This window comes from Dasypus novemcinctus, chromosome 12, assembly GCF_030445035.2.
Source record: "Dasypus novemcinctus isolate mDasNov1 chromosome 12, mDasNov1.1.hap2, whole genome shotgun sequence".
NCBI classification, from domain to species: Eukaryota; Metazoa; Chordata; class Mammalia; order Cingulata; family Dasypodidae; genus Dasypus; species Dasypus novemcinctus.
The window spans coordinates 100,934,645-100,954,340 of NC_080684.1; the positions used below are offsets into that span (position 1 = coordinate 100,934,645).

At 37.1% G+C, this 19,696-nt stretch overlaps 1 protein-coding gene across 4 annotated transcripts in view; it reads left to right on the top strand.

Annotated features, from left to right (window-relative positions):
* The window catches only part of XPNPEP3 (X-prolyl aminopeptidase 3), a 109,433-nt gene that overhangs the window by 65,985 nt on the left and 23,752 nt on the right, over positions 1–19,696 (top strand). For all 4 annotated transcript variants that reach the window (XM_004484162.3, XM_004484160.3, XM_071218718.1 and 1 more), the window contains 3 exons: positions 1,822–1,884; positions 2,760–2,873; positions 12,824–12,909. In XM_004484162.3, the coding sequence (XP_004484219.2) occupies positions 1,822–1,884; positions 2,760–2,873; positions 12,824–12,909 (263 nt within the window). The remainder of the gene's footprint in view (positions 1–1,821; positions 1,885–2,759; positions 2,874–12,823; positions 12,910–19,696) is intronic.

A 19,696-nucleotide genomic window follows, 5' to 3' on the forward strand; every position in this document is an offset into this window, starting at 1 on the left:
TCTGTGAGGATACTAACCCATAGAAGGCACATTCAGTACCAAAAGAAGTAAAGCAAGCTTAGGCATTTGACCAAATAGAGAAACTTTTCTATCCTGTGTAGTCAGCATAGCAGTGTAAAAGGGTCAGAAGTTGACAAATTCTGTATGCCATTCACTAAGGCTTTGAATGAAAATTAGGAAAAATCAAAGAAATTTCTCTTTTGAGCAAGTGAGCCTCATTAGAGCTACCACATTTTTTCCTTTTTTTAAACCTCATACTTAAAATGTAGTGCTAATTATTTGTCCACATTTGTGTGTACATATAAATTATGTATCCTTTCATTTATTTTAATTGTTCACTTAGCAGATATTTAACGAGTACCTACTGTATGCCAGGCATATTTCTAGGTTCTGAAGATATAGTGGTAAGCCAAACAGACTGCCCCTGTTAGTCAACATGAGTATCTATTATGTGCCAGGCACATTTCTAAGTTCTGAAGATACAGTGGTAAACAAAACAAACTGCCCCTTTATTCAACATTCTAGTTAGGGAGAGAAAATAAGCAGATAAATATATGCTGTGTTGTCAGTGGAGATTAAATGCCATGAAGAAAAATAAAGCAATAGAAGGAAATAAAGTGTAATTTAGATAGGGTGGTCAGGAAAGGCTTTGCTAAGGATAAAACACTTGTTGAAAGATGGAAATGAAGAGAAGGGAGCTAGCCACACAACAGTTATCACTACTGCTACCACAGTTGCTTTTACTCTTTGGGGCTTTATGTTGATGTCATTACATTATATTGAGAAATGTTATTAAAAACTTTGCTATGAATGTTGCTTCGGCTCAGGTCATGGTTGCAATAGCTTGAGAGAAATTCCTTTCTGTTTATAATTTCATATAGCCATATCCCTGTGCAACCGATTTGGATTTTTTCTCCCACACACATGGAAAGTATGTAGCTATCAAGGTTTTCCTTTGCACACTAGCTGCTGGAATACTCAGATCTGAATTTGTAGTCTACCCACAGTAGTTGTAAAGATCATTATCATATATTATTCACCTTACTTTGAGCTCCATTTGTCCCCAGCCTTGCTTTTCTTTAACTCTACCTTTAGTTTATGCAATCTTGTCATATTTTCTGTATCCATTGGAAGCTAATCACAGTCTTTTTTGGAACATAGTAGAATGATGAGTTATAAACGTGTATGTTTATAAAAACAGAAATCACACACACATAAGGTGTGGCTATCACAGAGAATTACTTAAGATACATACACAATAGACCAGTGGTTCTTACAGAGGGGCCTGGGGTGCAATTTTTCTTCCTAGGGAACATTGGGCAATTTCTGGAGGTAATTTTGGTCATCACACCTGTTTTGTTTTTTGTTTTGTTTTGTTTTGTTTTGTTAGGGGGAGAAAGGGGTTGCTTCTGGCATCCTACATTGTGCAGGATAGTTTTCCAACAAAGAATTACTTGGCACAAAATGTCAGTAGTGCCAAGGTTGAACCATTCAGTTCATAATTTCACACATTCCAGAGCTGTAGAAGAATTTTGTTACTTAAGTGACTACTGTGTTTCCATGTAGTTTATCTTAGGAGTCGGTGTAGATTCTGAATGAAAATGTTGGTTGCTCTTCTAAATTTGTCATCAGTCAAATATTCCTGAAAGCAATATTTTTCTCTTTAGAAAATCTATATTATTATGCTCACTGAGCTATAACTTCAGGTCAACAAAATTGGGAGAAATGTACTTTTCATTTGAGCTCCAGAATTTTGATTGTCTGAAAAGCAACAGAGTTAAAATGAGATTGTGTTCTTTTCATCCTTCTTTCTCTTTGCAGGCTTTAATAGAGACGATGATTGCCAGTAAAGCCCCTGTGGATGAAGCCTTTCTTTATGCTAAGGTGAGTTTTAGGTGGTTGAAAAGAATTTGTTGGATGGGTATCCATTTGGCTCTGATAGAAATGACCAGGATTTCAATTGGAGAGGATCTGGTTTTTAAATGTCGTTGGTAAATTATTAGAGGAGTTTAAAGTATGCAGTGCAATAGGAAGAAAATTGTAGTAAAGTTAAAACAGATGAAGAAGAAAAAACACAAATGTGAGAGGGGAAGAATAATACTAATAATACTGTGTTTAGGTAAATGTAGAGGAAGTATGTCCAAGGTAGAGCTGTGTGTGGATCATGGCAGATACTCACCCATCTCTAACCCCATTCCAGGACATAGTGAAATTAGTGGAATTTACCATTTGTCTAGCATCCTTTTTTTGTTATTCCAGAGCATTTGGGCTGGTAGCTATTTGAAAGATTAAAATAAGTAATTTAGAGCTTTTGTTAAAAATTCAAGTCATAGCCCAGTGATTATGTAAATAAAAATAAACAAACAGTAACCTACGTGATTGTGTCTTTGTCCTCAGCCCTGATCATAGATTTCTGTATCCTCTTCTTTTTTACTCTTGTGGAATGACTAGAAAAATCATAGGAAACTTAGAGAATGACCAGAAGAAAAGAACTGATTAATAATAGGGTTATATAACAGGGCTGGTGAGAGAAAGAGAGTAAAGAGTATATGTAACATAGTTTATAGCACATTAACTGAGAATAAATAATGGATTGAAATTACAGCATAAAAGGTTTGGATAAGTATGAGGAATAGTTTTCCAGTAATGCCTTAAGGTAAGCACTGGTGTGGAGAGGTGGACTGTTGAAGAGAGCCTGAGCTGGGCCAGCCCTACACAAATCCTTTCTTTCAGTCATACCCTGCTGTTTTTTTTTACAGTTTGAATTTGAATGCCGGGCTCGTGGCGCAGACATCTTAGCCTACCCACCTGTGGTTGCTGGTGGTAATCGGTCAAACACTTTGCACTATGTGAAAAATAACCAACTCATCAAGGTATGCGAAATGCCCTTCATTGCTGCTTCTACTAGATGCAGGTGCCCTGGTAGAAAACTTGATAACGTCACCGTCCCCTCACATCCCGCTTTCACAAAATAACTGCCATTTACAAAGCACTTTACTGTTTATAAAATGCTTTCACAGACATTATCTCATTTGATCCTCACATTAGCACTGTGAAATAGGAACAATTACTAGCATCCTTGTTGAGAAAATGAGGAAGATAAACTTTTAAAAAATTAAGAACTTGTCCATTAGTGCACAGCCAAGATTCAGAGCCAAGTACTGTTCTCTAAAGCTTTTGCTCTTTTCATTTTCTAACACTCCTCTCTAAGGGCTTGCGGGTACAGTGAGCAAAGCATATTTTGGGGCAGAAGGATTTTAAGAATACCTTATTAGTTCTGAGGGAAATTATCCTTTATGGTTTTCTCTCTATGTAACTACAAATAGAGAACTGGGTATTCTTTTAAGTTCATTTTTTTTTCTTTATTACTTTACTATTCAGTAAATTTAGAAGAATAAATATAGAAAATATGCAAATTATGCATCATAATTTTTTTAATGGCTATCAGTGAACCAACCACTTAACTTAAAAGCTTGAACATTACCAAACATCACACCTGCTTATGTTCCTTTCTGCTATTCCATCCTACTTCCTTCCTCCCAAAGGTAACTAGTATCCTAAATTTTGTGTTTTCCATCCCCTTGTTTTTATTTTAGAAGTTTTATAAATATATGTTTCCCCAAATATTTATTTGGGGGAATATTTATTTGCTTATTTTTGAGTTACGTAAAAACAATATATTGCCATATGTATTTTGGGAGGATTTAACTTTTTTTTTTAACTTATAAATATAAGATGATACTAATGTTTTCCCAAACATTTGTGTCCATTTATACTCTGCATTGTCTAATTCTGTTAATTGTATCCTCTCCATCACCTGCTAGTCTCAGATTTCTAATGAGACTGAGCATCTTTTCATTTCTTTAGCACTAGTTTCAACTTGCTGATACTTTTTTTGTTTAGGATATTCCTATATCTGCTCATGAGTAAGATTGGCCCATAATTTTTCTCTCTCATGCTGTCTTTTTCTGGTTTTCATATGAAGATTAATCTAAGCTCATAAATAGATAGACTCTCTTTTTTACTCTTGTGGAATGATTTGAATGAATGATGCTTGAAAATTTCCTGGAACACACCTGTAGAACTACTGGGACCTGATATTTTCCTTTTGTGGAAAGACTTTAACTACTACATCATTTTCTTTAGTATACTGAGTCTTTTTTTTTTTCTTTTCTTTTTTCTACCATATTTTAATTGTAAGATGGACCTATCAGAGAGCAGATGTGGCTCAAGCAATTGACACCCACCTACCACATGGAAGGTCCTGGGTTCAGTTCCTGGTGCCTCCTGAAAATACACAAACAACAAACAAAACAAACAATAAAACCAACTCAGGGAAGCCGATGTGGCTAACTGTTGAGCACTGGCTTCCCACATACAAGGTCCCTGGTTCAATCCCTTGGCCCCCCGGTACCTTAAAAAAACACACACACACACAAAAAGTACCTATCACTAAAGGATTAAAAATATAAAGAAACAATTTAATGAGTATTTATAACGTAAACACCCATAGAACTATTACGCAGGTCAAGAAATAGAACCCGTGTGAGCAAACTTGCATCCTCAGGCCAAATCCAGCCTGCTACCTGTATTTGTAATGTAAGTTTTATTGTAACACAGACATTCCCATTCATTTATGTAAAGTCTATGGCTACTTTCCTACTGCAGTGGCAGAGCTGAGTAATTGTAACAGGGTCCACAGTCTAAAATATTTACTACCTAGCTCTTTAGAAGGAGAGGTTTGCAGACACCTGAAATAGAACCTTACAATACAACCCGCACCCTGCCCTAAAAAAGCTTTCCCCACTATATATTCCTTCCCAGTCATAATTCTTCCTTTCCCAGCTAAGATAACCATTTTGATGGTAATCATTTCTTTTCTTTTCATTTTACAACTAATAAGTAATAGAGATTTTTCTCCCTAACTTGTTTTTAAACAAGTCAATTTTGTTGATACATATTAGTAAAGCATACAATTCATCCAAAGTATACAATCAGTGGTATTTGATATAATCACATAGTTGTGCATTCATCATTTCAATCATTATTAGAGCATTTTCATTATTTTAATAATAAAAAACAAACAAGAAAATTCTTTACCTCTCAATCTCTCTATATGTCCCCTACAGTACATAGCTGCTATTACTGGCTCTTCTTACACAATTATTTATTTATATATTAAGCAGTTTTCTTAAGATATATTCACGTACCATTCTGTCCATCCAAAGTGTACAATCAGTGGCCTTTAGTATAATCACAGTGTTGTGCGTTCATTACCACAAAAAATTTTAGAACAATTTCATTACTCCAAAAAGAAAAACTCCATAGCCCTTGGCAGTGCCCTCCCAATCCCTCTTTCCTTCTCCAGCGCTACAAAACCACTAATCTAATTATATCTTTATAAATTGATTTATATTTACATTTTATATAAATTGAATTATCTGTATGTGGTACTTTGTGTCTGGTTTCTTTCACTTAGCATAATGTTACTGTTTTTGTTTTTGCCTGATAACATCTTGTAGCATTAACATACATTTGTTCAGTTTCAAAGAAAAACAATCTTATATATGCAATATTACCCATATTCATATTTCACATGAGGTTTTACTATGCTATACAGTCCATGTTACTTTTTTTTTTTAAGGAGGTATCAGGGATTGAACCCAGGAATTTGTACATGGGGAGCAGGTGCTCAACCACTGAGCTATATCTGCTCCCCCGTGATACATTTTTTAGCTTTCCTTCTAGTAATATACATGACATTAGACTTTCCCTTGCAACACTGTCATACCCATATAATAGCACTGATAGTTGCAAACACTATGATGTGCTTTCACCTTTTCTATTTATCCCCAGAGACTAACAACCTTTTTATGAATTCCGCATGGGTTAACCATCAGTTTTCCATTCTCTAACCTCATTCTATTTTATGGTGACCCATATTCTAGTTATTAACCCTGTGAGTTTACAAAATATATTTAGTTCATAATAGCACAATAATACAGTATCTGTCATTTTGTATCTGGCTTGCTTCACTCAACATAATGTCCTCCAGTTTCCTCCATGTTGTCATACACTTCACAACTTCATTTCTTCTTGGAGCTGCATAATATTCCATCATGTATATATGCCACAGTTTGTCCGTTTATCAGTTGATGGATACCTGGGTTGTTTCCATCTTTTGGCAATCGTGAATAACATGCTATGAACATCAGTGTGCAGAGGTCTGTTCATGTCTCTGCTCTCAGTTCTTCTGGGTATATACCTAGTTGTGGTATTGCTGGGTCGTATGGCAAATCTATATTCAACTTTCTTAGAAACTGCCCAACAGTCCTCCACAGTGGCTGTACCATTCCACATTCCCACTAACAATGAATAAGCCTCCCTATCTCTCCAACACTTGTTGTTTTCCCACTTTTTAATAGTGGCCATTTTATTAGGTGTGACATGATATCTCACTGTAACTTTGATTTGTATTTCCTTAATCGCTAGTGATGTTGAACATTTTTTCATGTGTTTTTTTTGCCATTTGTATTTCTTCTTTGGACAATTGTCTGTTCAAGTCTTTTGCCCACTTTTTAATCAGCTTGTTTGTCTTTTTATTGTTGAGTTGTAGCATCTCTATGTATCATGGATATTAAACCCTTATTGTATATGTGATTTCCAATTATTTTTTCTCATTGAGTGGGCTGCCTTTTCACTCTTTTTACAAAGTCCTTTGAGATACAGAAGTGTTTCATTTTCAGGAGGTTCCATTTATCTATTTTTTCTTTTGTTTTGCGTGCTCTGGGTGTAAGATCCATTTTCTTCTAGTAGGTTTATGGTCCTGGCTTTTACAATTAGGTCTTTGATCCATTTTGGTTTTTTGTGGTTTTTTTTTTAAGACTTATTTTTTATTTCTCTCCCCTTCACACCCCTCCCCACCCCCAGTTGTCTGCTCTCTGTGTCCATTCGCTGTGTTTTCTTCTGTGCCTGCTTCTGTCCTTATCAGTGGCACCGAGAATCTGTGTTTCTTTTTGTTGCATCATCTTGCTGTGTCAGCTCTCCATGTGTGCGGCGCCATTCTTGGGCAGGCTTACTTTCTTTTATGCTGGGCGACTCTCCTTATGAGGCGCACTCCTTGCGCGTGGGGCTTCCCTACATGGGAGACACCCCTGCATGGCAGGGCACTCCTTGCGTGCATCAGCACTGCGCATGGGCCAGCTCCACATAGGTCAAGGAGGCCCAGGGTTTGAACCGCAGACCTCCCGTGTGGTAGGCAGACGCCCTATCTGTTGGGCCAAGTCTGCTTCCCTGATCCATTTTGCATTGATTTTTGTGATTCTTTTGATTATGAATATCCAAATTTCCCAGCATCATTTGTTGAAGAGACTGTTTTCATTTTACAACTATTTAGTAATATAGTTTAATATATTTTGGTTTTGCTTATTTTTGAACTTTTTGTGTTTGAAATCACATTGTGTCTGTCTTCTTTCATGCAGTAGTATATTGTGACATGCATCTATAGCTTGTTCACTTTAATTGCTATAGTATAGAGAAGTAAAGTGTGGTCTATGAGATTAAATATATTTTCATAAGAATATTAAGACATTTTTATTTAACTTTTTGACTCAAGTGTACAGTGGACTATCCCAGAGGCTACATGACATTGATATTATAAAATCAGATTGAATGCAGAAACAGATATATCTTATATTAAGTTAGACATAGTGTTCCAAAAATGTAAAACAGTGCCACTTTTCTAACTGGAACTTTTTATTTATAAAAATATAGTTATTTTTCATTAAAATGTTACTTAAATTGACATGCAAGGGGTTTATTATTTTTAAAAGAATTACTAAATATAAAATTACTTTTAATGCAATAAATATATGTAGGTCTAACTCATAAAATATTTTTGAATCCTCATTCATTTTTAAGAATAAAGGAGGGAAGCAGGCTTGGCCCAATGAATAGGGCGTCCGCCTACCACATGGGAAGTCCGCGGTTTAAACCCCGGGCCTCCTTGACCCATGTGGAGCTGGCCCATGCGCAGTGCTGATGCGTACCACGCAGGGGTGTCCCCTCCGTAGGGGAGCCCCACGTGCAAGGAGTGCACCCTGTAAGGAGAGCCGCCCAGTGTGAAAGAAAGTGCAGCCTGCCCAAGAATGGCACTGCACACACGGAGAGCTGACACAACAAGATGACGCAACAAAAAGAAACACAGATTCCCAGTGCCGCTGTTAAGGATAGAAGCGGTCACAGAAGAACACACAGTGAATGGACACAGAGAGCAGACAACTGGGGAGACGGGGAGAGAAATAAAAAAAAGAATAAAGGAGTCCTGAGTCCAAAAGTTTGAGAATAATTGCTTTAGCATATTCACCTATACAAATATATAATTTACTCTTCTTCTCTTGATGGACATTTGTGTCATTTCCAGGTTTTTACTATTATGAACAGTGTTCTGTGAACAATCTTGTACATTTTACCTGGTATACAAGTTGCCCAATTGTCCAAGGGACACATAATAATGAGATTACTGGGTCATAGCATATGCATAACTGTAACTTTAATAAGTAACACCAAACATATCCAAAGTGATTATATCAATTTTTACTTCCTCTATTTCTTCCTCAGTTTCTTAAGTTATATTTTCTACCACTTTGTCTATTTTGTCTGTTTTCAAAATTACTTATAGTATTGTCTTTTAAACTTCTTTCTGTTTGTAGTTATGTACCTACGTTCTTGATGTATTTATTTTCGCATTTTATCTTCTGTTAAATCACATTAAACCAGGGGTTCTTAACAAAGGGTCCATGACCTTGAATTGAAATTCAAAAAAATATTATCTTTTGGGGACATGTTGGTACAGGTATGATATATTTATTAGATAATACACAGTATAGCATGGATTTAGTAAGGGGTCCGTGGTTTTCACCTGACTGGCAAAGGGGTCCATGGAATAAAAAAGGTTAAGAACCCCTGCATTAGACAGTTTCTTCACAAAGTAATTTCTTAGCAAAATAAATACACATATGCCCTAAAAAACAGCAATTTCCTCTCTCTATATATATAGCCAAGAGAAACTAGAACATGTCCACAAAGAACCTTGTACAAGAATGTTCATAGCAACCTTACTCATAATAGGTATCTGTTAACAGAAGATTAGATAAACAGAATGCAGTATGGTACTTTCTTAAAATAAAAAAAAAACAAGCTGCTGAATTCTCAACAATTGGATGATCTCAAAAACATGTTAAGTGAAGCCACACACTAAAAAATTGCAAACTGTATGATTGCATTTGTATGAAGATCTAAAATAGGGAAAACTATGGTGGTAGAAATCAGATTATTGTTTCTGAATGGGAGATTGACTGGGAAGGTATATGTGGCCACATGGGTGTATGCATTTGAAGAAATGTAATTATTTCCATATACTTAATATCTGTGCATTTCACTGTATATAAATTATATCTCAAAAATATTACTGCTTTTTAAAAATCTTACTAGAGGTTTACTGATTTTTATTAGTCTTTTAATACCAACTTTTCACATCATTAATCCTATTTTATCTAGTTTATATTTTCACCCTTCTTTGTGTTCTCTATTCTTTTTCTAGTTTCTTAATTTTGATACTTAACATTAATTTTCATCTTTTCTTGGTTTGTAATACAAATATTTAAGGGTAAATTTCTTGCTTTCAAGTTAAGAAATGTATCATGTTAACAATTAATATAATGTACAGTTTTGAAAAACAGTAATAAAATGAACATCTATGTATCCACATTAAAGGTAAGAAGATTACTAGTACGTTAGAAGCCCCCAGGGTGATTCTAGTAGCATCCTCCTTGCCACCCCCAGAGATAACTACAGACTTTACTTTTGTTTTAATCATCTCTTGATTTTCTTTATAATTTTCCCACCAATGTATCTATTTTTAACAATATATTGTTCAATCCTGAAAAACCTAGCTTTATGTAGAGAAAGCAGTATTGCCACTATTAGATGAAATGACCCAAGAGAAATTAAATTGAGAACTTCTACGTCATAGTCTGGCTATAGTTATCTTTGAGTTTACAAGGAAGGGCCCCTTCTGGGGAAGTCAGTGGGCAAGTTCAACAAACAAACCCTGAGAAATGCAGGATACGACTTGGGCATTTGGAAGGGCTCAACTGTGGACCAGTTACTAGGTCACTGACAAAAAAATAGAGAGCAGGCTGCCTTGTTGCCTGCCTCTAAGTTTTCCACACCTTAGAGAATAAGTCAAAGCAGAACCATTCTGGCAGGGTTTGTTTAGGTTTACCTGCAGGCTTGTCATTCCTTCTTATATCTTATATGACCTTTCTGGGACCATCTTCCTTCTACCTCCTTTAGATGAAGATCTGTTGCTGATAAACTCTTTCCATTTTTGTTTAGCCAAAAATATTTTTATTCCATTCTTATTCTTAAGAGATGGCTATGCCAAGAAAACAGTCATAGATTGGCAGTTATTTTCAGTCATGAATTTGACTATTATTCTTCTTCTGTCTTCTGGTTTTCAATGTTGCTGATTTTCAAAAAACAAAACATTTTTCTTGTGGGAAATCTCTTTTTGCTTTGGAGAATGATTTTGGTAACATATAACATAAAATTTGTCATTTTAAACATTTTTAAGTGTACATTTCAGTGTATTGATTACATTTACTGTGTTGTGCTACCATTAACACCATTTATTATCAAATTTTTCTCTCAGCCCAGACAGAAATTATACCAATTAAGAATTAACTCCTCATTCTCTACCCATTAAACTCTCCCCAATTCTGTTTCCCTCTAGTCTTTGGTAACCTCTAATCTACTGTCTCTGAATTTTGCTTATTTTAGATAATTTTTTTTTAAGATTTATTTATTTATTAATCTCCACTCCCACACACCACCCTGCTGTCTGCTGTCTGTGTCCATTTACTGTGTGTTCTTCTGTGTCTGCTTGTCTTTAGGTGGCACCCAGACTGATCCTGGGACCTTCCGAAGTGGGAGAGAAGTGCTCAGTCTCTTGTGCCACCTCAGCTCCCTGGTCTGCTGCATCTCTTACTGTCACTCCTCTGTGTCTCTTTTTGGTACATCATCTTGCTGTGCCAGCTCACCAGCGGGCCAGCATTCCACATGTGCCAACTTTTCACTCAGGTCAGCTCACCACATGGGCCAGCTTGCCTTCACCACGAGGCCCTGGGAATCAAACCCTGGACCTCCCATATGGTAGATGGGAGCCCAATTGCTTGAGCCACATCCGCTTCCCTAGATAGGTCTTTTAAGTGGAATCATACAATATTTTTCCTTATGTGTGGTGTTTTGGATATTTTTAAGATTTTTTCTGGTATTCCTAGATTTCATTTTGATAGATCTAAGCACAAATTGTTTTTACTTCTCCTGATTATGATATTTTATGTTTCCTGAATCTGTAGGTTCATGTCTTTCTTCATTTCTAGAAATTTATCAGACATTATCTCTTCAGATACTACCCCTTCTAACTTTTTTCTAGTCACTCCTTTAAGGATTTCAATTAGATGTATGTTATACCATCTAATTCTGTCCTCTTTAAACTAACTTTCTTTTTTATGTACCTTTGCCTTGCCTCTCTCTGTTATATTCTAGGTGATCTGTCTTTTATGAAACAATTTCCTCTTCAACTATCTGATCTGCTACTTAAACTATCTACTGGTTGTTTTATTTCAGCTTTGTTTTTTATTTCACTTTGGTTCCTTTCAAATCTACATAGCTATTCTAGATTGTGTCTTAATTCCTTGCTCATCTTGTGATTCCATTCTTTATCCCTTTAAACACTTCATACATAGCTATTCAATGCCTGATAATTATATTGCCTGATGTCCCAGGAAATTCTAAATTTAGTATTTGTTGTTCCTGCTAACTCTCACTCACAGTGACTTGGGTGATAAGGTAATTCTAGTCAGCTCTCTGAGGAACTGCCAAACTGTTTTCCACAGTGGCTGCACCATTTTACATTCTTGCCAACAATATACAAGGGTTCCTGTTTCTCCACATCCTCATCAACACCTATGATTTTCAGTTTTTAAATGATAGCCATCCTACTTGGTGTGAAATGATATCTCACTGTAGTTTTAATTTGCATTTCTGTAATAGCTAATGATGTTGAGCATCTTTTAATATACTTATTGGCCATTTGAGTCTTCTCTCAAAATGCCTTTTTAAATCTTTGACCCATTTTGTCTTTTCGTTGTGAGTTATAAGAGTTCTTTTTATTTTTTGGTTATTAAACCCTTATCATATATATGGTTTCCAAATATTTTCTCCCATTCTGTAGGTTGTCTTTTCACTTTCTTGATGATATCCTTTGATAGACAGAAGTTTTTAATTTTTATGAAGTCTATTTTATCTATTTTTTTTTTCTTTCGTTGCTTGTGCTTTTGGTATAAAATCTAAAAATCCATTGCCTACTACCAGGTCCTAAAGATGTTTTCTTCCTACTGCACCAATGTTTATGCAGATTACCAGCTTCTTTCTCCAGCTCTTTCCTGGATGCTGCTCAGTGTTCCACTAGAGTCTAGAGTTTAAAAAATAGTTTAATCAGACAGTTCCTACTAGTTCAGTAGTTATTTTGATGGAGGGATTGATTGCTGGAACTTACTGCATCATCTTACCATAATCCTCTCCCAATACCAACTTTCTCAAGCCAATGTGAATTTATTTGAAAAGTTTAAATGTCATTTCTAATGAAAAGGAACCAAAGATTAGTCTCCTCTATATTAGAACTTTGTTTTAATGAAGGATACAAAGAGATTGGGTTAGAAGAAAGAATTTTCTTTAACCTATCTTCCTTTTGTTCCAGGATGGGGAAATGGTGCTACTGGATGGTGGTTGTGAGTCTTCCTGCTATGTGAGTGACATCACCCGCACCTGGCCTGTTAATGGCAGGTAGGGCTTCTACAGAGGGACATGTCCCACCACTTCTTAGGAGTGGGTTGGAATATGAATATATGTAGGATAAATGACTAAAGAAATATACAGGTTCCCTTTAACTACCTTTTCAAAATCCAGTCTTTTCCAAAACTCTTTTATTCATCATCTCACAGAATCAGGCACCTCAAAAAACCCAACTAACACACACACACACTTTTTTTTAAATCAGTTTGAAGATTTTTTTTTCTGATTACAAAGTAATATTTGGATTATGATAGAGGAGCTTGGTTGGATTAGTCCTCCATAGATAATAATTATAAAATCTGGACAAAATATTAAAAACAACTATTCAGAGGTATTGGGGAGCTTCTATAAACAGGGAATACATGTTTACTCTTAAAAGAAGAACTATAATAGGTTAGATATAAGTAGTTAGGGCTTTTTGCCTTAAGGGCACTCACCAATCCACTCAGCTCTGGCAGCAGAAAGCCACAACGTTTTTGGCTTTAGGCATCAGAGGATAGAGTTAGGTTTTGGCAGAACAGCCAAAAAGATGGGGAGAAATCGTGGAAGAGAGGGATGAGTCCCACAACCTTCATAGAAAATATTTCCAAATCCTTGGCTGACCACTAAACTGTATGCTGGGAGGGAGTCCCCAAGAAGCCCAGCAAAATGCTAGAATTTGGAAGCTGAATAAACTGAGCAGAGATTTTAGTTGGTACCTGCCTGGAGCTAAGTTTGCAGTTTAGTCCAGCCAAGTTAATAAAAAAAAACCACACACTTCAAAAAAACAGAATCTATACTCGATACATTTTATCATTCATAATTTCCAGTACTCAGTTAAAAAATCATTAGACATGAGAAGAAACAGGAAAATGTGACCCATAATCAAAAACAAACACCATCAAGAGAAACCAACCCTGGGACAGCCCTCATGTTCCAATTAGCAAAAAAGAACTTTAAATCAGCTATTATAGAGATGTTCAAGGAATTAAAAGAAGATAGAAGCATACTGAAGTAACACATGGAGAATTTCAGTGAGAAATAGAGAGATCAAGGGATTCTGGGAAGATTGTAGCTGCAGCGTAGATTTTCAGTTTCTCCAAACTTCCAAATAAAAATAGAGCAATCAGATAGCAAAACCAAAAACTAGGTGATATGGTATCACCACAACCCTCAAATTATAAAAAGTTAGTGGCAATGAACAGCTACAAGGCCTGCATGGTATCAATATCCATGTGGAAGGAAGAAAGAAGCAGTGGGGTGGGGGGAACAGGAGAAAGATAAAATAACCAAGGTATTCAATGGAATGGACATTGGGCCAATTTGAGAACACAACCTGAAAATAGAAGGGATTTGCCACTCCATTGCCCCCCTGTAAGAAGGTTTGAGGGTGCTGGGCTCCCTTCTAGGACATGAAAGAAAGTGCAGCCTGCCTAAGAATGGCTGAAATTAGAATAAAAATTGAGCAAGTTAGGGACTTGGAAGAAGGAAAAAGGAAAAAGGAATCAAAGTGGGGATGAGGAACAGAGCCAGGAAAGCTCATAAAGCAAGTCACCATATTTTTTAGCACTACACAAAAACAGCAAAACAGAGCTCAGTGAAGTAAAAATCTTTCCTTATTTTAAAAGTTCTGGAAAACTAATTTCAAATAAAAATGAGCAGTAGAAGAGCTGTCAAGGTTAAATCTCATAAAATGTTATAAATGTTATAAGCAAAAAGAGAATAAGGAACAGAATAATACCCTGCAGATAATAAAAAGCATGCTAGAAAACATGGCCACAAAATTGATCAAAACAGAGACCTGCAATTTTAAAACTAGCTAAGAAAAATCATATTTAATGATTCTGATTCAAGACATAAAAGACCATCAAATCAAAATTAGAACATCTTAGAAATTAGGTGACAAAACTCAGGAAAGAATTAGAAATAAAAACAATTTCAGAAATGAAGACAGTGGAAGCAGGTGTGTAGCTCAGTTGTTGAGTGGTTGAGTACCTGCTCCCCATGTACAAGGTCCAGAGTTCAATCCCCGGTACCTCCTAAAAAAGAAAATAAATGAATACTGAAAAAATATACAATAGCAATTATAGATGTAGCCTTATAAGAAATAGAAAAAGAAGAAAACTTTTTAAAAAACCGAAAGGATTGCAGAAAAAATGGTAAATATCAAAAATAGGCAAAAAAAAATTAAAACACAAAGGTAATAGGAGGCCCTGAAGAAGAAAACAAAGCAAGGCAACAGAACAAATATTGAAAACTATAATTCACTTAAAATTTCCCAAAATAAAAAGGATTTGAAGTTGCCTTTGAAAGAGTTTATCATACCTGGAGAATATCAACCCCTAACAAGTAACACGAAGATATATTCTAATAAAATTCTGAACCTGAAAGAAAAAGAAAAATTTCTTTGGGGGTCTAGAAAAACACACAAGATTTATAAGGGAAGGTAATTTAGATTATCATCAAACTTTTCAAAAGCAGTGTTTTATGCCTGAAGAAAATAGAATAACATATTGAAGATAACTCAAGAAAAGAAAATGGGAAGCGGACTTGGCCCAGGGGATAGGGAGTCCGTCTACCACATGGGAGGTCTGCGGTTCAAACCCCAGGCCTCCTTGACCTGTGTGGAGCTGGCCCACGCACAGTGCTGATGCACCCAAGGAGTGCCGTGCCACACAGGGGTGCTCCCACATAGGGGAGCCCCACGTGCAAGGAGTGCACCCCATAAGGAGAGCCGCCTAGCGCGAAAGAAAGTGCAGCCTGCCCAGGAATGGCACTGCACACACGGATGACACAGCAAGATGGTGCAACAAAAAGAAACCCAGATTCCCATGCTGCTGATAACAAAAGAAGAACATGCAGCAAATGGACACAGAGAACAGACAAGTGGGGGGGGGAGGGGAGAGAAACAAAAAAAAGAAAAGAAAAGAAAATGGGAGCCAAAGATTTTATATGCAGCAAAACCGATTTTCATGTATACAGAGCACAGACAAATTATTCTTAACATGTAAGAACTTAAGGAATATTATTCCCATGGTCCTTCATGGGCAGTCTTCTATAGCTTTGCTGTCCGACATGATAATAGCTAGGCACCTGTGGCTGTTTAAATTTAAATTAATTAAAGTTGAGTCAGATATAAAAATTCTTCAGTTGCACTAGCCACATTTCAGGTGCTCAGTAGTCACATGTAGGGGAGCAGATGTAAATCAAGTGATTGAGTGTCTCTTTCCCATATATGAGGTCCTAGGTTTGATCCCCAGTACCTCCTAAAAACAAAACAAATGAAAAAAAACAACTCTCATTGCAGCATGGATGTAGCTCAGTGGTTGAGTACCTGCTTCCCATGTACAAAGTCCCGGGTTCAATCCGCGGTGCCTCCTAAAAACAAAGCATAAAAAAAACAACTCTCATTGGGGTTTGGGGGCAGTGGATGTAGCTCAGTGGTTGAGTGCCTGCGTCTCCCATGTACAAGGTCCTGGATTCAATCCCCATACATCCTTTTAAAAAAAAATAGTCACATGTAGCTAGTGGGTACATATTGGAAAATGCAGGTAAAGTATGAGCTTCAGGTGACTAAAATGAATAAAGATACGTTGATCTAAGGACTAGTGGTATGCATACAAAATTCATTTAATTACAGAACTAAAGGAAGCACCTATAGTATATAATGACTGTATGCTTTGATAATGTAGAATAGTACAACTATTTTTAATAATGGGGGAGAGTTGGAATGGCATATGCAAAAAAACTCATTGTTTTCAGTGATCTTATTAGTTGTAGTATTTGTATTTGTATTCTGAAGATGTGTGTATAGTATGGGATTAAAAAATGAGTAATTATGAGATGTTTTAATTCTGTCATACCTGTGTCCTTTTTTTTTAAAGATTTATTTTTTATTTTATTATTTATTTCCCCTCTCCCCCCCCCCCCAGTTGTCTGCTCTCTGTGTCCATTCGCTGTGTGTTCTTCTGTGACCACTTCTATCCTTATCAGCAGCACCGGGAATCTGTGTCTCTTTTTGTTGCATCATCTTGTTGTGTCAGCTCTCCATGTGTGCGGTGCCATTCTTGGGCAGGCTGCACTTTCTTTCGCACTGGGCGACTCTCCTTACGGGGTGCACTCCTTGCACATGGGGCTCCCCTACACGGGGGACACTCCTGCCTGGCAGGGCACTCCTTGCACGCATCAGCACTGCGTGTGGGCCAGCTCCACACGGGTCAAGGAGGACCTCCTATCCACTGGGCCAAGTTCGCTTCCCCATGTGTCCTTGGGAATCCTATCCACTGGGCCAAGTTTGCTTCCCCATGCGTCCTTGGGAATCAGGATTCGTGGTGTGGAAGAAAGAATGTAACAAATGAAATAGTAATGGGTTAAGTAAAACTTTTATAGTCTCAAATTTGAAATGAAAGTATCAACGTGAGCTCATGACATTTTTTTCTTTATATGTATTTTTTTCCTCTCCCTATTTCTGTCTATGGAAAAGCCTAAAAACAATGACCAATTTAGTAGTTGTGAACATTCCTAGTACCCAGATTATATTGAAATCCAAATTCTCACTAAAAGAAATGAGAGCTTCTTAAAGAATTGGCTGATTCCAGGTCTAGGTCAGGAAATTTATAAGATGAGCCTGGAACATCTTAAAGTACCAAATACTAAGAACATCATTAAAGGCTACTAAGGGTATGTCAGAAAGGCACAGGAATCAACTTGAAGAGGGTCCACAGGTCAAAGATGGGACAATTTGTGCTTCAATAATGATAATAATTGTATTGGATTTAAACCTGCCAACTTTAAATTAAATCCATGAGTTCATAATGGTATTATTAAAAGAAAAACTATTGACCATCTTTTGAGGATGATGGGAACCAATTCATTTTGTTGAAATTTGTGAATAAAAGGAAAGAATATCTTTTCTTAATATCTTACCTTTATTATATAGACTATACAACTGGATAGCCAAATTCATGAGGGGAAGTATCTCCTTAAAGATCTTCTAAGAAATAAATGAAAAGAAATTATAGAATTAGGAATTTGCCATTTTGCAACCCCCACAAATGAATAGATGTTAGTACTAAACTTTAGTGGCTACTAAGATCACAAAAAGACATTAGTGCCTCCTATCATTTTGCCAAGTACTACTTGCTAAACGGATTGAACCTGAGTCCCATCCAGTCTCTGGATCCAGCAATCAACTTACAGGAAATAAAAAAGTCAAAGGGACATGTTGAACTGCACCAAGGGTATGCAGTTAGCAAAATCCAAATTCTGGTAAACTCTGTATGTTGCATACCCTGGATTTTTTTTTTTTTTTTTTTTTTTAAGAGCAGTTAAAGTTTACAGAAAAATTATGCAGAGTACAACGTTCGCATATACCTCACCCCATTAACAGTTTGCATTAGTATAGTACATTTTTCATCATTTTTTTTATTTTTTTATTTTTTATTGACTTTGTAATAATATTACATTAAAAATATGTATGTGAGGTCCCATTCAACCCCACCCCCCCACCCCCCCTCTCCCCCCCCCCCAACAACACTCGTTCCCATCATCATGACACATCCATTGGATTTGGTAAGTACATCTTTGGGCACCTCTGCACCTCATATACATTGGTTCACATCATGGCCCATACTCTCCTCTATTCCATCAGGTGGGCCCTGTGAGGATTTACAATGTCTGGTGATTACCTCTGAAGCACCATCCAGGGCAGCTCCATGTCCCGAAGACGCCTCCACCTCTCATCTCTTCCTGCCTTTCCCCATACCCTTTGTCCATTATGTCCACTTTTCCCAATCCAATGCCACCTCTTCTATGTGGACATTGGATTGGTTGTGTCCATTGCACCTCTATGTCAAGAGGAGGCTCAGATTCCACCTGGATGCTGGATGCAATCCTCCCATTTTCAGTTGTAATCACTCTAGGCTCCATGGTGTGGTGGTTGTCCTTCTTCAACTCCATCTTAGCTGAGTGTGGTAAGTCCAATAAATCAGATTGTAGGTGCTGGAGTCTGTTGAGGCTCAGGATCTGGCTATCACATTGTCAGTCCAGAGATTCAAATCCCCTAAATATATCTTAAACCCCAACATTAACTGCACCTCCAGCACATTAGCATGAAAGTCTTATGAAGGGAGATCCCATCTGAGTCCAGATTCATCACACATAAACACCATTTCCAAAGAGGGGCCATCTGCCCTGGCAGTTAACCCCATCGGCCATGACCATAACTCCCATGGGTCTCTTTAGCCCTCAAAGGAACCAATATCTGGGGGTTGTATCTGCTTTATCTGTCTCTCTGACTCTGCTCAGTTGTGCATGAGGGCAAACCTTCTGCCAGCCTCCAGACTCTTTTTTAGAAACTCGTAGCCATATAAACTCATTTCTCCTTTCCATTTCCCCCTTACTTTAGGTCAAACAGCATTTTAAAGTCATGTTATTTTATGTAGACATGGATATTCTGCTGATCCGCATTGAACCTTCCGTATAAGGTCATTTTCCAGTTGCATCATCAGTTGGTAGTTGATAGTGGTCCCTCGTTGCCAGGGAGGCTCATCCCCGGGTGTCATGTCCCGCGCTGGGGGGAAGGCATTGCATTTACATGCTGAGTTTGGCTTCGAGACTGGCCACATTTGAGTAACATGAAGGCTGACAGAAGGAAATTCCCAGGCACAAAGTTGCTCTAGGCCTTGTTCTTATTTTGGGTTTATCAGCTCACAAGCATAGTCATTAGCATCTGGGGCTCACTGTTGAACCCTCACTCCCTCCCGGTCCCCACCACTGTACCTGGGAGACTGTCGCTGCT